The following is a 19,933-nucleotide window of genomic DNA, read 5'->3' as shown; positions in this document are numbered from 1 at the left end:
AACAAATGATCTTTTTGTACACAATTGTTTATTGTCAATTGTGGGACTCAGACTGTTACTGAATTATTTGATGTGGAATAACCATACCTTACCTTAACCACAGTTAAAGGACAAGTCCTCCCAAAACATTTTTTGCACTAAAGTTTTGTACTTAAAAAAACATTTGCAGAGATTCAAAACAGCATTGTAGCATTCTCCTAAACAACTGTAGTGGATCAGAACTTGTTTTAAAATGTAAATACTCCATACAGCTCGTCAAGTGTAATTCCAAGTCACCAGATGCCCCAGGGTACCGAACTGATTTGAAAAGATCAGCAGAAGCAGGAAAGCAGAGAGGAAGAATTGAACAGATGTCACCTAATGAGATCTGATTTGCAGCCAGTTAAAATCAGTATAATCACATGTTCTTGTCTTTGATTCATAAAAATATGCCCAAAGGTAAATTCACAATGTTTAATCAGCAAATGAAGCAACATGAAATAGTGCCACACCAACAGTTCCTCATCATTATCACTCCATATTGTTAAAATCCAATAGAGTATCAAATGTTAAAACACAAATGATACAGACATTACACCAAATTTGGATGAAGTCAGGATGCCACAATTAACCACTTAGCAACAAGAAGAGTTTCCATTCATTGACTGGAGGGATTCTGTTATACGTCAGGGTTTTTTTTTTGTTTTTGTTTTTTTTGGAAAAGTGCAATAAATTCACCATCTGAACAAAACAAAACAAACAAAAAAAAACACACCCCTCAGTCTGTAGTTAACATCTTTGGTCTATGTGCACACACACTCACTCAGATCACAGGCAACAACACTGTAGTATTCACAAGCAACAAAAATAGAACAATAAGTCTTCTTTTTTTTTTTTTTATGCAAACAGGAACAGCTGGAGGGGGACGAAGCACTTTGTCAACATACTGAGCAAAAGTCACCACAGAGGAAATGTAAAAAAAAATGTCCATTGTGTTCATTGAGACACACTTGACCATGTCTCTCCTTTTCATTACAGCACTGTCCGGGGAGGTCCACACTGCCTAAAGGAGCTACTACCACAAGACGAGAATATAATGTACAGAATATACTTTATGCACATCCTCTCAACCTTAAGTTATCGCTTTGCTTTTGACCCAATTTTTTTTTTTTTGTGTGTGACATTAAGATTCAAATCTTGCTTCTTTTTTGCCATTTTGAGATATGTGAAGGGAAGTTAAGTTCCCCCAAAATCTAAATTGAGTCATTAGCTACTCACATTTTGTAGTTTGCAAGACAGTGTTTCAGCATTCTTCTGAACAACTAAAGTAGATGGGGACTTATTTTAAAAGGCAAACAAACAAAAAGAAATAAAAATGTCTCCTGAAGCTGCGAGATCCCAAACAGATTAGCATAGCATCTACAGTACAGTAAAGCTTTTGGATCAAAAAGCAGCAGAAATGATGTCTTTTAAAATCAATTTAGCATCTCTGGGCTTCCAGGGAGCTTGATCAGCTGTTTTAAAACAAGTCCCCATCTACTTCAGTTGTTTAGACGAATGCTGCAGAGGTGTTTTGCAGTGAAACTTAGGAAAGGTTTTGTGGAATATGAAATTTCACCCCACTTTCCATTTGCATGAGGATGGGTAGATAACTGCATTTTAATTTTGGGGTGAACTTTTCCTTTAATATTATTTACCTGTTGTCAAGTTGTTGTTTTTTTTTTTGTTTGTTTTTTTACATGTCAACTTTTAAAGAAGGCAGAAGAGCATTAACCCCAAACTAAACTGATCTAATTGCAGTCGTTTCTTCGGTCTCCAACAGAGAATCCATGAAGTTTTCGTGTAAATGAGCTTAAACAGTTTGGCCCAAACGTCAACGTCACAGTTTCATGGACTTGAGCCAGCTAAACTAAGAATCCAGCCTGTCAAGGATGGGCCCCACGCTCATGAAAAATATGTTGCTGCACTTGACATTTCTTTTTGTTCAGGATCTAACAAAAATATGCTGCAGCTCATGCTCCCCCCTTGGGGCATCTTTGTCCCCGCCAGAGTCTGACAAACAGCATACCAAAACCAGGTCATGTTGTTTCATTTGCCACACCAACTTTTCTTCTGCACTCAAGTTTTCTAAAGCAGCAGAGTGGCATGACTTTTAACATAAAGTTCTATATCCAAAACCAGTCTGGGCCTGTAGAGAAGAGTGTGTGGTGCTCTGTGGTCCGACGGTATAATAAATAATATTCAGTGAGTATTATTACTGTCCAGCAGGTCCAGCTGGTCAAGAGAGCAGCTCCACTGCTTCAAAGACTTCTGATGAGAAGTTCAGGCTGACAAAAACATTGTTCTCCATCGAATCAACACTCTCCTCCAAGCAGACGCTGTCGTGGCTGATGAGGCTGCTTTCAGACGTGGGACTGATGACGATTATGCGCGGCACACCCTGAGGCAACCGGGAATCGGCGGATGGGATCTTTCCAAAGTTCAGGGAATCAAAAGAGTCGCTCCTGTGGCCGCTCAGCTTATTACTGATGCTGCCTGTCTTCTCCCGCGCATCTGAAATCTCAGTGGTCAGACTCTGGCTGCGCTTCCTGGTAAGAACTAGCAAGGGGAGAGTGGCGATGGTGAGAGAGCTGGAGACCAGTTCATTCTCACAGGCGCATGGGGATTCATTCATGGCAGATGGATGCTGGCAATGTAAAAAAAACATTTAAAAGGAAAAGAAATAAAGACACAAACAAAAAAACTCACAAATGCATGAAAACATGCAGGCAAATAAAAAGTAGCGTGATTCAGCGACCTTTCAAGCACACATGGAAATAAAAAACCCTTTTTTTTTTCCTCACCTTCTCTGCCGTACGGGTCTTGGCAGTCCTCCGCTCCAAACGTGTCTTTCGGGACATACCTCTGGAAGACTGACTGGAGGACGACATGCTTTTGAAGGAATCACCTGACTTCCTGCCCAGAGGTTCCATCTCTACGTCCTTAAATACCTGCAGGGCAGAACAGAGCCACTGTGAGCCGAACCAAAGGAATAATTCACTGCAAACTCACTTTACATTTTCATACATGCATGAAGTGATTGGGAAGGTTGACATTTTCTTTTTACGTCTCACCATCATGCTTTGACACCAACAGCTCAAATGACAGGAGAGAGGGGTAGAGAGATGGCTGACATATAGTGAGCCACCGGAGCGTCCGTTTCTTTAAGACGTATTTGGTTACAGCTGTGACGACCTCTGCACCGAGGCACGATTGTGTCCCTGCCTGTCCGTCCTCGCTGCTCTGGTTGTTGTGTGTCGCAGGTGCTGAATGGAGGGTCGTCAGCTAATGAGCTGCACCTGGAGCCTGGTATCCTCAACCAATAAATCGTTCAGCGGGCCATCTCTCTTTGTGCGGGGCCGACAAAATGCAGTCTTTTTCCTTCTTTTGCTGCCCGGAGTCATCCAAGCTGGAATACCCAGTTGAAAATTTCAGGCTGCAACAACCCCAACTTCACCGACTTAAATGGGGATTAAAACTTAAGCTGAGGTTCAGGAGCAGGACCACAGCTCCATCTCTCCCCTTTCCTGTCATGTGCCTATGTAAACCTCACCGCGCTTCATTTCCCGCGCCCCGGCCTCTCTCCTCTATTCTTCTGTCTTTCCCTCTCTTTCTTATCGGGGGTCTGCCAACCCGGGAGCTGCCGTTGATCCCTAAAGAATCCTTCCAAAGACCGCAGACGCTCAACACTTCATCAACAGTGTGCTCATATTCCACCCCAATGAACTGTCATGTACATTCATCACTTTTCATCACGTTTTACTGTATGTCATGCTCGTGTTGGGATTTGTGCTGTCACAACTTTGTGGTTGCCATTTTTCACTTCCACTCAGTCGATTTTATGCTTGATAGAAGTCTTTGCGAGCATGAGGAGCGAGCCGACTCCTGCTGTCTCCTTTTTTTAAGTGCCCTGATCTGATGTAACAGCTGCTGTAGTTGCTCGTGTTCAAGTTCACAGGCTCGCCGAATAAACATCTGTTTGATGCGGGCGTGCGTGTTTTCCTGAGCAAATGCACGGGGACGCACTTAGATCCGAAGTCCGGAATACCGACTCGGACATAACACCTTCTGAATTGTACTGGAGCTTTTGCTCTGCAGCTTTTGAGCCGGACTGGAGCAGATGATTCTGCCTTTGCAAGATACTAGGTAAACAAACCTATACATATATATTGAACATGGGGATTGAAGAACATGGTACAAATGATCAGTTGTAGGTAATGTAAGTGTATAATGTTGGATCAAAGATAAATACAAGGGAAATAAACCAGGTATTTATTCATATAAGCACATTAGATCATTTATAAAGAAGATAGAATAAAAGTATATATGTTTCTTTACAGATTGGTGTAAAGAGTCTTTAAATGGTCTTGTGGAGTAATAAAATACAGTTTAAAATATTACCATATCACTGGAAGCTGTAATGAAGTGAGTCCTTGATGCCGTGGACTGTCTGCTGATGATGGAGTCCCTGAAAGACGACTCACTGATGGAGGAGGAGATGCATTCCTTTCGTGGAGCCGGAGACAGAAAGCGAAGGCAGGGGATATTCTCCGCCAGAGTCATCCTGATGAAGTACACAGCCACAGACAAACAAACAGAGACAGACTTCATTTGGTTAATTATTAAAAAGTTGGATGTGATGAACGACGGCTCCCAGGACAACACGATGGAATGAGACTGATTTGAATAATTCACCTGTACTTGTTGTGGATGATGGCGTAGATGAAAGGGTTGTAGATGGTGGAGGCTTTTGCTATGATTGCAGGGACAGCCTTGGAGTACGGCGACAGGATGTTGGAGTACCTGAAATGAGACAGAATAATGCAATCACAACTTTTCGTCATGTTCACCTTGTAGTGTGACGAACACCGGGTCCCTGTCATGACTCAAAGTTCCATTTATGTTTCTCTATATTTTGTAATATGACGAGGGGGCATATTGGGTCAGGGATAAGCCAAAATGTGCCAGCTGTCACAGATGGGTGGTTAAGTCCATCTGATCGTGCGGGTGTGTGCAAAGCTACCTTTTCCCCTGGGAACGAGCAGGGAAAAGATGTGATTTCAGAGTTACGTAACTACACCCCATCCTACATCGTATCTCCCAGAAGAGACATGTGGTTCGGCAAATGTTGTGATAAGCAGAGGACATCTGAGCAACTTCACCGTCTGTTGTATGTCACTTATCCAGCGGTCTGTGGCCTCTAGGGGACACAGCGTTATATAAGACACACTAAGCACCATTTTGGGGAGGTTTTTATCCATGTTGCCAGCACACATCAACAAATATGCCTATGGGATTTTTAAATTATTGGATTATTGCAGAAAATAAGATCTGTTTACCTAAACATTCTGTTCAGCGAGATAATCTTCACAAATGTAGAGTTAGACAGATCTGTCTCCAAAGAACTGTGTCAGTGCTGGAGAAATGTCATTTCATTCTCGTATTGTTTGTTTGCACGTCTTTAAACAAATAACTCTCGTCTTGGATGCAAAACAGCGTAAGTGGGAACTTGGTTGTGGGGAGGCGAGCCCTGGCATTAAAATGACTAAATCCAAGCAAAAGAAAAGGCAACCGCTGCTAGCTTGTTTACGTTTGTGCCGTTAGCTAAAAGGATGAGAGCTATTTGACATTTGTAGCATGTAGCTTGCTGTAGCTTGGAGGTTGTTGCATGCTTTCATGTATGTTGAGACACGTAATAACTCTGACACACATTCAGACGTGGTGTAACACATATTATGTCGAATAAGAAAACGTCAACATTTCCTCTTTAAGACAAGGGACCAGCAGGCGTTAAAATGCTTACTTATTTACAAGTTTTGGGACTGATTCACTCTCTGAAGTCTGTAGTTCGATATGGCTTTCTAATAACTTCAACAATAGTTGAGTCCCTGTTAGAACATAGCATGGATGTTATTATAATTAGGACATCTACAAGATAAAAACTGCTATCTAAAAATGTGTCATCAGTATTAGAGGATCTATTTGTCTATGAAATCTGTCTTACCCAGCCCAGGAGATCAGCGTGACACAGGCGTACGGTGACCAGGAGAGGACATAAACCACAATGACAACGAAGGCGATCTTTGCCAACTTCCACTCGCTCCTGATGGACTTCTGCTGGATCAGGGTGGATTTCCTCACCTGAGTCCCCAGACGTTCCACTTCCCTGCAGGTGGAGCAGGATGGAGGGGGCAGTCAAAGAGAGAGCCTTCCCCTAAAACTAACGTAAGGTTGTTCATATGATACAGGAGAGTTTGACGACTGATCAGATTCAGACAGTGGTGACAGTGGCTGAAGTTTGTAGTCTGTATCTTTAGTCTAAAGCAGCACTGCCCTGAGGCAGGCGGACAGTATGCAGGCTGTACAATTTCCTGAGACACACAGTTTGTTCCTGCATCCAAACGTACATCCAGTTTCTTACCATACTTTGTCTTTTGAAGTAAAAACAAATACTCTATAGAGATATTCCTTTTTCAGATTGTTGAGAAAGTTCTTCTGAGTGTTGAGAAACAGCAACAAAAAGACAAAGCAAATCATATAAAATTCATATCTGGGTTTTCTTTGACAGAGGCATTTTTTGAAGTGTTATCCAAACTCATATATATTTCATGTATTACCACTGAAACAAGCACAAACAGCTCGCTGACAAGTCGAAGTACCTGCTAGTCTTCCGTATAGCCAGAAACATGAACAGATAGCAGTAAAAGATGATTCCCAGTGGAATGAAGAAAACAAAACAGCACAGCATCATCGTGTAGCTCCTATTGGCCAATGTGTACGTGACATAATCCCATGTACATGATGTCATCAGGCCTTCGGGGATATAGGAGCCTAAAAGGAGAAAAGATCAAACAACATACAGTCCATTAAGCCCACAGGAAGTAGATGTCTCTGCATGCTGTTTGACATGAGCCTTTGCTGTTGTTTTGACGTAATGTCTGTGGAGCAGTAAATCAAGATCAAAGGTGAACTGTTGAACAGGATGAATGGAGAATACATTTCATTAATCCCTGTATCAGTTCTTCTCTAGCCGGCAGCCAATAACAGGTCATGTGAATGTTTGTGTTTGACTCTGGCATTGCATGTCGAGTATTTATGAGCTGAGCTTCTGTGGCATGTGAAAGAGGATGAGCTAGAGAGGAAACTCACTCCAGCCGACTAGAGGAGCAAGACTCCAAGCCAAAGAGTAGAGCCAGACCATGAGGATGGCCAGAGTGGTCCTTCTTTTGGAGCTCCAGTGAATGGCCTGCAGAGGTTTGGTGATAACAACATAGCGGTCGATAGAGATGGCCAGAAGGTTTATCATGGAGGTGATGCCGAACAGGGCGCCGCAGAACGCGTATAGCTTACATCCTATCAAGGAGGAAACGTATACAAACATGTAACTCAACAGCAACAACAGCAGGATGCTTTTGATACGATCTGTGTTTGAGTGTCCTGTAAAAGAGAATTACCCATCTCTCCAAACACCCATTCCTTGTAGAGACAGTTGATGAAGAAGATGGGCGACTGCGTGAAAGCCATGAGGAAGTCACTAACCGCCAAGTTCACAATGAAGTAGTTTGGGAGGTTGCGAAGCTTCTTGTTACTGCAAAGACACACGGGACAAGGGAGGGAAGTGTTATGATCTGTGTGAGCGCTACGCTAGGGCTCAACACTGGAGTCCCCCAGGGCTGTGTGCTCAGCCCCCCTCCTGTTCACACCATACGCCCATGACTCTACTCCCAGACATCAAGAGAACTCTGTTGTGAGCCATCTGGCACTACCATCCATCATTGGACAAATTCTAAACTCTGGTGAGTGTTCATATCAGGAGGAGACACACAGTTTTCAGTTTTGCAGAGTGGTGCACAGAGAACGATCTATTAATCTAACGTCAGCAAAACCAAAGAGGTTATTGTTGATTTGGGGAAAAAGGAGGCAAAGACACACACCACTTTCTACATCAAAGGAACAGTCTGACTTTTTTAGGTTCCTGGGAATCACCATCACACAATCAGCATCATTGTCTTCACACATCACAACCCTGGTATGAAAACAGCACAGGGTTAGGCTAACCCTAACCCAAAAGACATAGAAGTATCTACTGCAAACTACATTTCATGTAACAACCTTGTGTTTTAAAATGAGAAGTTAAATTAACCCGTAAAAAGATTCAGTTTGTGACTGGTAAGTGATGATTCTGTGGATAATGTAACATTTGGATTGGGACATTTTATACTGTGGGATGATTGTTGATCTGAGCTACAGTCTGACTAAAGGTGTACAGCTGATAAATACATTCTGCCACGAAATACTATCAGTTTAATAAGACAGATCTGTTTGAAATTTTGAATAGAGATCTAACAAAACTAATAAGCCATTGTCTGTCAAACATTTTGCTCTTGAATGTGAGCCTCATGAGGTAAAGCTTTTAAAATTCTCATCCGGACTAATTAGATGTAGGCAGCTCTAACAAGAAAGAATGTTGCAGCCTCCGTTTTATAAGTTCAACAAATATGCAATATGATCGTGATCGGTAATGAGATCATACGAATTCTGTTCAACTTCATCTTGTTTGAATGTTGGACTCAGTGCACACATTGTATTGAATTGTCAGCATTGATCAGAGACGAGCTTTTTTCCTGCACTGGTCAACTCTTAGTGAACCTGCGTTCATACCAGCTTGATTAAGTAGCGTATTGACCTGCTGTCTGCCTCCACGGCTCCTTATTGATTCAACTCTGATTCTTTGTCTCCAGAATTAAAAGTGTCTGCTCCTTGATTTAAGACCGCACAATCAATTTTCGGTGAATACGTTTGTGTCTGTTTTTTTGTGTGTGTTCGTCTTGTTACATCACTGCTGTATCAATATTTATGTGAGACCAAGTGTCTGTACGTGTTTGTGCAGATTACAACATCACTCACTAGAAAATCATTATTATCAGGTGTCATCTCACTTGAAAAACAATTATCTTCCACACGCTTTCCCTCACTCTGCATGTGTGTGTGTGTGTGTTTGTGTGTTTGAGTGTGACTGAATGTTCTTGGAACACATAACGTCATGTACATTTCTGATTCAGTAAACAGCATTATCAGCGCAACACAATGGAGAACCCATCTAATCTATGCACGGTGATGGGCAGATGGAATATTAAAGCCCTTGACAATCCCCAGAACACACACAAACACTCACGTACACACACTTTCCGTCTCTGACCCAGTTTTCCTGTGACACAGTAAACCTCAGTAGCACAATACCAGGTCAAGGCTAGTACAAATTACACAACACAAAAAGCACATATAACCTCCTTGATATGTCAAAGAAAGTACAGCCCCTCACCTTGCTGAATGAGTCACATTCTATAGGAGAATTTAATTTTGATTTTACTTGTTGCATGTGACCCTGAATGGATGGTACTTTGAATTTATCGTAAAATGCACAATACCTTTATCGAGCTTTTAGTCATAACTGTCTCAGTTGTTTATGTTTATAAGTAATTATATTCTTTATCCTACACATAGCTGTTGTTTTGGCTAAATATGTCAGAGTTTGTTTTGTTTTGGGTTTTTTTAACTCATTACAAAACAGCAGTAACTGTTACCACACTGTTTGTTCTGAGCCCAAACCACAGAGTACTAAGGTGGTTTAAAACTAAACAGCCCAGTTGCCAGAATATTTTTAATGTTTCTGCAAACCACAAATACAGTGCCTATAAAAAAGTATTCACCCCTTGGATGTGTTCCCCTTTTATTGCTTTTAGAAATGGAATCAAGGTCAATATACAAAAAAACAAAACAAAACAAAAAAGGTACTTTAAAGTTAAAATGAAAACTGATTTCTACAAAGTGTAATGTATGTCAATTCATTAGAAATGTGCAATGTAAAGTAAGTATTTATGCCCTTGAATACTACGTGACTGACCTAATTCAACAGCGGTCCAACCAATCGGTGCTCGTAGTCTCACAATTAGTGAAATGGAAATCACCGGAGTGCAGTGAATTGATTGTAGTATAAGGACACTTATGTTTGGTTAACCTGGCTACAGTTACACCATGCAGACAAAAGACGATTCTTGCTACTTCATGAAAAGATTAATGAAAACTTTAAGTCAGTGGATGGATACAAAACCTTTTCCAGGAAGTAAGGAACACAGCACATGCATAAATTAGGCCTTCCTCAAAAATTGAGTGACCGTACAAGAAGGAGACTGGTGAGGGAGGCACTTTATTATTCTGAAGGAGTTAAAAGCTTCAGCAGCAGCGATGGGAGAGACTGCATACAACAACTTTTTCCCGGGTTCTTCACTAGTCAAAGCTTTCTGGGAAACATCTGAGGGGGTGAATTCTTTTTATAGCACTGTACATTCAAATTTGTCCACGTCATATTAATCATCTCAACCTTCCTTTAACATGTTTCATATCATGGGAACATTACATGCATATGAGCTGACTTTCATGCCCTGAGGTGGAGGGGATGGCAGAGGCACGATAGGTGGGTGAAACACCAGACAAGTATGAGGGTACTGTTAGATATGGGTTGACATGTGAAACCACAGGACATTTTCAACCAGAAATCAGGACATTTTTTTCAGCTGAGTTTGTGCTGATAGAAGCAAAAATATGATCTTTTCCCTAAGCCTACCCAAGTGTTTTGTCGTGCATAAAACTAATCCTGACTCCCTAAAAATATTACATTTATTACATTTTCTCAGTCTCAGTTCTGATAAGACGATATTTTTTCAATCATTTTATATTTAACCTCATTCATGTGCATGGGAGAAATTTTCTGCTGGAAGACCATTTGGAAAGGTGGGTCTTTCGGTGATATAGGATTGGATTGAAGAATCTTGAAGAATCTGTAAATTGAGCTTGTTTAGGTAATAAAACTACTTGATGAGGTTGGTTAGCTTTAGAAAATTAAACATTCTGTGTAAGAATAATAATTATGATAATAAGTCAGCATTCACGTGTGGTTTCACAAGGGACAGGGGCAGCAGTAATCGCCAAAAATAAAATCCTCTCTGTTTGGCGCTGCAAGTGATGAGAGACCAAATGCGATAAGACGAGAACACGCATCACGCACGTTCTGTGACACGCAGGATGTAAGGCGCCACCCCAGGGTGACATACAAGGTTTTAGGGAATCCAAAATCTAACCAGAATGTAAACACATGTTGCTCATACCATAAAATTGAACCTTTAACAGTACCTTTGTTGTGAGCTCAGTTGTAATCTTACATCATTCATCACCTTACATCTGCTATAAAGAAGTATTCTGCACCAAACAGTCTGGGAAAGTTCCATAATATTCAAAATGGAACATAATCTATACAGTACCTCGTGTAATTTCACGGGCACGGGACAAACTTGTCCAGTGATGCAAATCACAATCTATGTTATTGCCATGAAACTCAAATCATCTTTTACCTGTGAACTAAGATGCAAAGATAGTCTACTGGCAGAGACCCCCTTTAATCCTCTAGAGACACACACACATGTACAAAATAGACTCTCGCTCCGCAGTAAATTTAAGAGATCAAAAAGAGGCTTAATACATTTCTAACAATCAAAGCCTGCAGCTCACCGAGGCTGTAGATATCGTGGTATGACAGTCTTTCTAGCTCTCTCTCTCTGAGATCATAACATCTCTAAGTCATTATAACATCTCCTTAGGGCTCTGATTAAAAGAGGCATCCATAATAAAGATGGAAAAGAGAGTCTGATGTAACAAAGGAATTGACACACACACAATGACTCAAAGTAAAAATCTGGGGGGGGAGAAAACACTCATGCAAACCCACCTGTAGAAGGCGAACATAACCAGCGCGTTACCAGCGATGCCCAGTGTCCCGATGACGAAGATGAACAGGGCGACAATGTAGTGAGCATGGTCAGGCACATCCACTTTGCTGAAGAAGCTGCTCTGGGTGTGTGCTTTCTCCGGCTCCATGCTCTCAGTGGACCACATGGTTCAACACCCCATCCGGACTGCAAACCTGGAACAGTGCAGTGGGTTCACCAGTTTGTAATCCACTCCGTTTGGCCAGTGTCGCGCCCTCATGGTCGTATCATTTACAGAAGGGATGCAAGGCAGACGTACAGGATGTTCTTTAGATGGCAATCATTCAAAGTTCAATTTAGTGATTGTCTTTAAGGGTAATCCTTCCTCCCATCATGGAAAAGGTCCTCTCCACCAAACCAACCAAGTCCAAACGTCTACTTCTGGAAAAAAGCTGCAAGAACGAAAAGGGTGATCCATAAAAAATGTTTTACCAAGTTTTGAACATTACTCAGAAGATATCTGCATTTTTTTTTTTTTTAACACTTTTTAACAATTCTGTTCCTCTTCTCCCTCTCTGTCCAGCGGTGTAAGACGCTCGAAGACATCCACAGTCGTTCACATACTGGTTATCTCCAGATTATCTTTGAAGCAACATCCCTTCTGTAATTCCTCACTGGTGTGCACTTCACAAACTTCAGTCGTCCCCCTGCAATCTCCAATGTTTTCTTGTTTGACACTATCAAGTTGTGGATATTCTCCAGTGTATTAAATCCCGCACTCGTTGCACATTGTCACTGTCCGTCCACTCAGTGCTAGCCTGCAGCCTCTTCACCCGTCACACCAGCTGTGCACGAAGCTCTGAATCAGTGGCCTGTCTCAGATTATCTTGCCAACTAGAGACGCCAAACCTCTCATCTCTCTCTCTCTCTCTCTCTCTCTCTCTCTCTCTCTCTCTCTCTCTCTCTCTCCATGTGTCCCTCCCTCACTGCCCCATGTTGCTCTGTGCTGCTCTCTCAACCCTGCCCCCCTTGTCATTCTCTCTCTCTCTCTCTCTCTCTCTCTCTCTCTCTCTCTCTCTCTCTCTCTCTCTCTCTCTTCAAACACTCTGCCTTCCTCGCCTCTCCCTCTCTCCCACCCCTGCCCTTCATATAATATGGCCCAGCCCTGAGCTTTAACTACTAGATTCTTACATAACGGACATGATGTTCACTAACACTCCCAGTATTAAAAGCCTTTTTAGCTCATCTGACTTTGTCGACTATGCCGTGCACACGACGATGCATAGGTCACCTTTCATGTCTATTGATTCCTGCCAGTCTTGCATCTTATTACTGCAGACAATGCCTGTGAAACGTCTCGCAGGCACGTGGGCACTCATGCATGTTGCACAAGGACAACACGCACAGACGATTTAAGATCACTCGTGGAGCCAAGGAAACTAATTGGTCTTCCCTTTCCCAACTTATACAGCTGATTGAACAGAGCTCTGACTCACACGGCGCACATCATGATCCAGAATAAGACACTCCAGCGTTTCATATAGCTTCCCTTCATCTGTAGATAGTGGTTAGATCCAGAATAACAATAACGTTTGTTCCATTTGGTACAAAACACTGAAAAAGTTAAAGGTGTAATTTGTAATTCATGCTCAAAACAAGCCGCTTATCATCAAACCTTGAAGAAATAGTAATTTTTTAACATTATGAACTCTGTGTTTCACTTTGCGGAGGTATCTACAGAAGCTAGTATGCTAACCAGCTAGTCCTGGCCCATACCAGTTCAAAAATCCCACATGCCCCCAGTCGATGGGCTGCAAGTCCCAACCTCTAGCTGCACTGCTAACTAAGCTAACATCAGCTAGAGTTAGCAGTGCAGTTAGCGGTTCAGACGCGGAGCCTGGTATTGTTGCAATACTAGAACATAATGACAATGCATGCATATTAGCACCAATAATCGAAAATAAGTCATCTGTAGATATAGACATTATAGACGATACTTGGTTGTGATGCACTGTGTATACCTGTGATAGTGTGCATACTGTCTACAGTTAGTATACTTTGATTAATAGTGGTCATGATGAATTAGTCAGGATCTGTGTTTGGAGAGCAAGTAGGGACAAAATAAAGCCCATCCGTTTTCTGAAAGATTCGCTCATGACTTTTGGCAGGACGCGGGTCAGAGGCCAGCCACATGTGCTGGTCATTGCTTTTTATGGTGCTGGACATGTTTGTGAAAGGAGATGAAGGGAAAAGAGGGAGGTGAAGAATGCACGGCTTAGACAGAGATGACAACTAAGCCCCTACAGCAAGGGATAGCCTTAATCTGCAAACGCAGATCTGTGCATGCATGTGGATCAACTGTTTGATCTGCCTGGAATAAGAATTCATATGATGATCTACAAGTGTGTGTGTGTGCATGTGTGTGTGTGTGTGTGTGTGTGTGTGTGTTTATGTAATTTTGCACCATATCGCATAGCACAAATGGGCAGATGTTTTCAGGGATTACTGTTGTAAGGTCCTTCTGGCCTTGAGGATCTAATCACAGCCGTTGTGTTTTTGTTCACATGTCAGCACAGCAGGGGAATATTAAACATGGCATCTATCGCTGCGTTTGTTTGGTGTATAATTCTCATTCTTTGATCCTGAGATTATACTGTTTATTGTGAAAAACTGTAAGCTTATAAAGGAATCAACTTCTACTAAAGCAGAAAAAAAAATGCACATTTTGACAAGGCTGGTGGAGTTTTAATGACGGAAATTAGGTCAAATCAGATGCTGATTCGCTCCAAACTGACTGTGACTACAGGGCTACTTGTCATGTTAATACAGTCTGTGCAAGAGGCTTGAGTTAGAGACGGATTAGTGAAAGATGAAAGAGCTAAGTCATCCTCCTCGTACAGCTGTTCTGCACTGTAAGAGATGACAGCGCTCACAGATGTAAGCAGGTAGCCGCAGAAAAACACTTCAAATCCAACTTTAAAGATGAAATTAGAATTTACTATATGTTGACTATAATGTGTGGGTCAGATTTCATTGCAAAACATATTCATGCACATGAGAATGTACAGTGCACAACTGAGTAAATATTGCATGTCTAAAAAAATGAAGTCTGCATGAAAAACTTGAATTAACATACATTGATCAGGTTTATTTAGAATCTCTCAGGTCTTCTAGCACTGAGTAAAGAAAAAAACAGATTAATTTCTCTTCCCTGATCTTCATTCAAACTATGTGCAGCCTCACTCCACACCATCTGGTCAAATGACCTTGTCTTGATGGAAAAACACATCAGGGGTGTGAGATTTCACAGAGCATGAGCTGCACATTGGAGGTCAGTATTCCACATGTCAATGAGTCAATTACTGGTGGTGGCCAGCTGCAGCTCCAGCTCGTAGCACTGGTGCTTACATCACTGACTTGGATCCCCCTCCCATAGAAACATACAGGTGGAAAGAGACTAATTATTATTGAGTGGTTGAGGCAATGTGACCAGGGCAGCGTCCTCGGGCACATGAGTCAGCTGGAGATCGATACTCCGCTACATAAGTTTAACTACTGAGCAGAGCTGCATCAGCGGCCCTGAAGCGTACTCTTCAGGAATGATGACTGACTCGCTTTTGGATCCTGTTTGAGACGTGGGTATTACAGACCTCCATCATCTGAAAGCTTGGAAACAAACTGTGGGATGAACGTGCCAGAGGTTATTATCTTTAACCGTGTAAGTGCAGTATTTCATGGAAGAATAGCACGAAACCTGATCACATGCCCCTCAACCCATGTCCTAACTCACCACCTTGTTTCAAGACGTCCATTACACAGATAAACAAACAGACTTAAAGAAAAGAACCTATAATAGAGGTAATAAATAGATCATGATTTATCACAAATAATGTGACGTCGGTTGCCTTGTTTCAGTGCGTCTCGTTTGTTATGGGGACTCAATGGTGGGCGGCCATCGCACAAAATGCTAATTTCTGCTTAATGCTGCTTTAAACATGTTGGTAGGATGAGCATCCATTAAGTGATAAGTCTTTGATAGTTAAACCAGACGACATCTTTGTCCCATCGCTCCTCCTGTTTTAATTGGATGTCATCCGCTGCAGCGGCGTGCAGGTCGGCGCCTGACAGGAAACGATAGATATGGTACACGCTCACATGTAATGCATGTGTTGAGCCCCTTTACTGTCTGCCCGGCTTTCTGTTAACCAGCATACTGGGAATCTAGGTTATAGATCAAACCATGTGGAAAAAACAGGTCATAACATGCTCTTCGATAAGTGGAATGAATTTCAGTCGATAACACACCAACACTGTGGGACTCCTGCCTGTCTCACCATCTCTCCCTCTCCCTTATCTTCTCTCTCAGGGCTTTAATTAAATTGATGTGTTTATTTTGTTTTATTACAATAAGTGACAGATTAACTTGATCATCAGAGATACATACATTACCACACAATACACATACACGGGCTGTGTAAAGAGAATGAGAACAATGAGAACTATTTACTGCAAAACAAATCACATGCTGTCATAGTTTCACTTGCAGGGATTAAGAGCGTCCTGCCCGTTGTATTGCAATATTATTATACAGTAGTTAAGCATTAGATATCATACAGGTTAACCCCAGTCACTGTATACTTTATCCTACTCCAAGAAACTTTTAATGTACTTCGTCGAACTTCGCTTTCAAAGGTAGTGCTGGTCTGAAAAGATGCCCCAGTTCCTTTCTTCGCAGATGTCCGCGTCTTTTGTTACGTATTAAATAAGACAGAACACACACCATAAAAGCTATGGACAAGACTGCATAACGCACTATCCACCCGGGTTTATTCATTATGTATGTCGATGGTGGCCATAAGTCTGTGGTAAGAGGGACGGAGCTGATAATATCTACAGCTACTGACATGAAACAAAGGGAACAAAATCCAAGGAGACAGGCACATTTTTGATAAACGGCATCAGTCCAACAGCCCTGACAGACAGGCAGGAGATATTTCCTTCAGCTCGCCACCTGTAACGTCAGCAAACACGTCCTGAGGACAGGCAGGCGCTGCACCTGTGGCCAGACTGAGAGAGAGCTGGCTTCTCTGAGAGGCAGAAGATAAGGATATATCATCGCAGACGTTCCTCTCTCTAAATTTACTTTTGATTCGTCACTCTGCCGTATCTACCTCTGGACAGAGTGGTGGACCTCACATTAACCCAGAAGACGGTGCGCTGCTCAGCTACTGTGGCCCAGAAAAATAAAAGCCATGCTGTCGATAGCTTCATTCGATTTGCAGATCGGGTTTGTTATTTGCTCTCCTCTTTGGGGGATTAAATTACCATTGCAAAGATCTGAAAGATGAAAGAACAAATTGGTCTTTGGCAAAAGTCTGGAGTGTTCTGAAATGTTTTTAATGTAATAAAAATGACTGGAAATGAGTGTCGTGGTCCTGTGTTTTAGTTCAGGTACTTCCTGTTTTTATGTCAAAAGAGTTTCCTCGTGTGTCATCTTTTGTTTTAAGCTTCCTGTCTTCATATTTTTACTGCCTGTTTTCTTTGTTCATTTGTGTTTCATTGGTTTATTAGTCCTTGTGTATTTAGTGAGTGTTTCACTTGTCAGCTGTTGTCAGGATTTTCACAAAGTGCAAGACATCGACTCAGGTTAAGCAAACAAAAAGTGAGCTTTAAGAAAATAATGCTGAAATCCAAAGAACAAATGCTGGCAGGCAGCAAAAACAGAAAAGGCAAGGCTCGGGCAAATCCGAAAAAAACCTGAGGAGAAATACAATAACTGAACTGAAAACAAACTGGAAAGGCACAGGGAACAAAAGCTGGACTATTGATGAGACATAAATGGGTTTTTTTCAGGGCAGAGGAACAGACAATGACGACATGACAACTGAAAAAGGGAAGAAAGTGCGTGTCCAGATGCTTCCCAGCATCGGACATTCGACCATTATTGGCCCGTTTCGTCACGTTCTCCTTGATATCAGTGAAAGCTGCCGGCATCAGAAACAGGAAGGAGGACATAAGCAGAAGCTGTGAAGTGATTTATGTCATGACAATGACATATTCTGGTTATTGTCAGAATAATGTAGTCTTTTGAACTTCACATATGCTGTATCTTTATGCTTTATTTTCTTTTGTGTACATCAGCCATGTCAGAGCTCCGATCTCTGAGTATAAATTTGTCCTGCGATGGGGGATTGATTTATGACGACATGGCATGAGTCAGTCTGCTCTGCCGAGCCCCGTTCATTCACATTCAAAGCATGAGTAACAGCACTCCACATCTTATTTCAGTGCCTCTCCCGAGCCTCTGATTCAGTGCTCATCAGAAAAAAAGGTTTTTAGGGCAAAAAAATCCCCTTTTTCTAAGTTCATACACATTTGTAATCGTTGTGCTTAAAGGATTAGTGCCTCCTTTACAAGTATTTTGGAGTGGGTCATAGAAAGAGTTGATTATGTCTCTGCGTTGTTTAATCTTTTGTTTCCAAAAAAGGGATTTGTTGAGTCACACAACAAGAATAACAACATCAAATAATCTCTTTCCGAGAACATTTAAGTGTCACGCTTTGGAAAAATAATGATTAATTTTCACGGAACAGGGGTAAGAGAAGGTCTGTCTCTCGGTCCAGCGCCTTACGTCGTCCTCTCTGGTGTCTGTAAAATGAATGTATTATTTATCTTACATGTAAAGGAACAAGCGGTGTGAACATGACACTAAGAGGAAGAAGCTTTTTCAATCTGAGCAGAGCCAGGCGCCGTGAAATGACGCGTCCTCTCCGGCTCTCACCTGCTTAAATTTACATTACTCAGGGAAGACGGACTGTACTCTTTCATCATTTATCACAGGATATATGATTTTTTTTTTTCTAAAGGAAAAAGTCACTTTTTAAAAAGCCTTATGGCTCGTACGTCATAGCAGAGTCTGGGATTCTTTTCTCTATACTGCTTCTGTCTTTATTCTTTGCTGAGTGGTCATGTTTTCTTCCAGCTGACGACTGAATCATTGATGGGTGACACGCTAACTAATTTATTTCCCATGCACCGTCACAGTACAATGGTTTTTCAGCAGAGTGTTGTGACTTCTGTATCAGCCCATATCTTGCAAGTTAACGTTCAAGAAAATGTAGTTATATCAGTACAATTTTGAAAAGTTTCTTGGCCGTGAGACACAGAGCAGGTAAATCATTTGAGATCAAATTAAAGAAAAAAGATGTTCTTGGATGATCTTTGCATATCAGTGCAAACTTCACCTAATACACACTTCTTCTCAAAAGTGAGGTAGGTGAAACATAAACAGCTGTTCGGCCAGACTAAATACTGTCCTTCACTCCTCCAGAAACAGCTGGAAAAGAGGAAGTTGAAACTCTGTCTGTCACTATCTGTCTTGGGCTAACTTCAACCAGTCGGATCAGCAGCATAAACTTCCTGAAGCCCGTCGACAAACGAGGGAAAACGTGTTTTTCACGGAGAACTTTGCTTTTCTTCCAATGAAATACGGGTTCTGGCATGACAGACGCTAAGCAGCTATGCTAACCTCCCGAGGAGCATCCATAGTGTTTTTTTCAGACAAACAGCTGTTTCTCTCGCGGCTCTTCACACTTAATCTTGAAGCCTGGCGAGATGAATCACAAGATTGCATGATCTCACAAATCCCTCTCCTCAAGGTCAGGGGAACGAGGGGACACTGGTTCAACAGAACATCCTCTTGTTTCATAAAAAAGGAACCAGCTCGCAGACGGTTGTGATACATTTATACCCCAGAGGACACTTCACCAGATTTTGGTGGTACTTTTGCGACGTTTCTTCTAACATGAGGGATTCTGCCAGTGTCTCGTATCAAGAACAGAATTGTGCACAAAGATGATCCGTCTCCTCTAATCAAAGCTTCAGGGCTCTCAGTGTTGGCAGAATAACTCAGTGCGAAGAAATGAGAGCCAGTCAAGGGCTCAAATCCATTTTCATGTTAGTTTAATGTGTCTAATGAATGTGAAATGTGTTTCTATTTCCAGTCCAGCTCTCCACAGCAACAGCAAACCCTGAACACAATGAATCTGGAGTCTACCATCTCTGATGTTATTCCTAAAGTTTGTTCTGCATTGCCACGGCTTTCTTTTGATTAAATTAATGTTTGCACCAAAAGCCTTTGTCCTGAAATGAGC

The 19,933-nt window shown here is 41.8% G+C and overlaps 1 protein-coding gene across 1 annotated transcript; it reads right to left on the bottom strand.

Moving 5' to 3' along the window:
* Positions 1-438: 438 nt before the first annotated feature.
* On the bottom strand, positions 439-12,262 carry opn4xb (opsin 4xb). Its single transcript, XM_037099423.1, has 9 exons — positions 11,801-12,262; positions 7,473-7,606; positions 7,168-7,371; positions 6,678-6,849; positions 6,023-6,184; positions 4,714-4,821; positions 4,420-4,582; positions 2,823-2,969; positions 439-2,665 (listed from the first exon to the last, which is right to left on the bottom strand). The coding sequence occupies exons 1-9, from the start codon at positions 11,965-11,967 to the stop codon at positions 2,258-2,260; spliced, it is 1,665 nt and encodes a 554-aa protein (XP_036955318.1). The 5' UTR covers positions 11,968-12,262; the 3' UTR covers positions 439-2,257.
* Positions 12,263-19,933: the final 7,671 nt, after the last annotated feature.

This window comes from Acanthopagrus latus, chromosome 5 (genome assembly GCF_904848185.1).
Source record: "Acanthopagrus latus isolate v.2019 chromosome 5, fAcaLat1.1, whole genome shotgun sequence".
Taxonomy (NCBI): Eukaryota; Metazoa; Chordata; class Actinopteri; order Spariformes; family Sparidae; genus Acanthopagrus; species Acanthopagrus latus.
The sequence above is the reverse complement of the archived record's forward strand: the minus strand, read 5'-3'. Positions and strand labels throughout refer to the sequence as shown.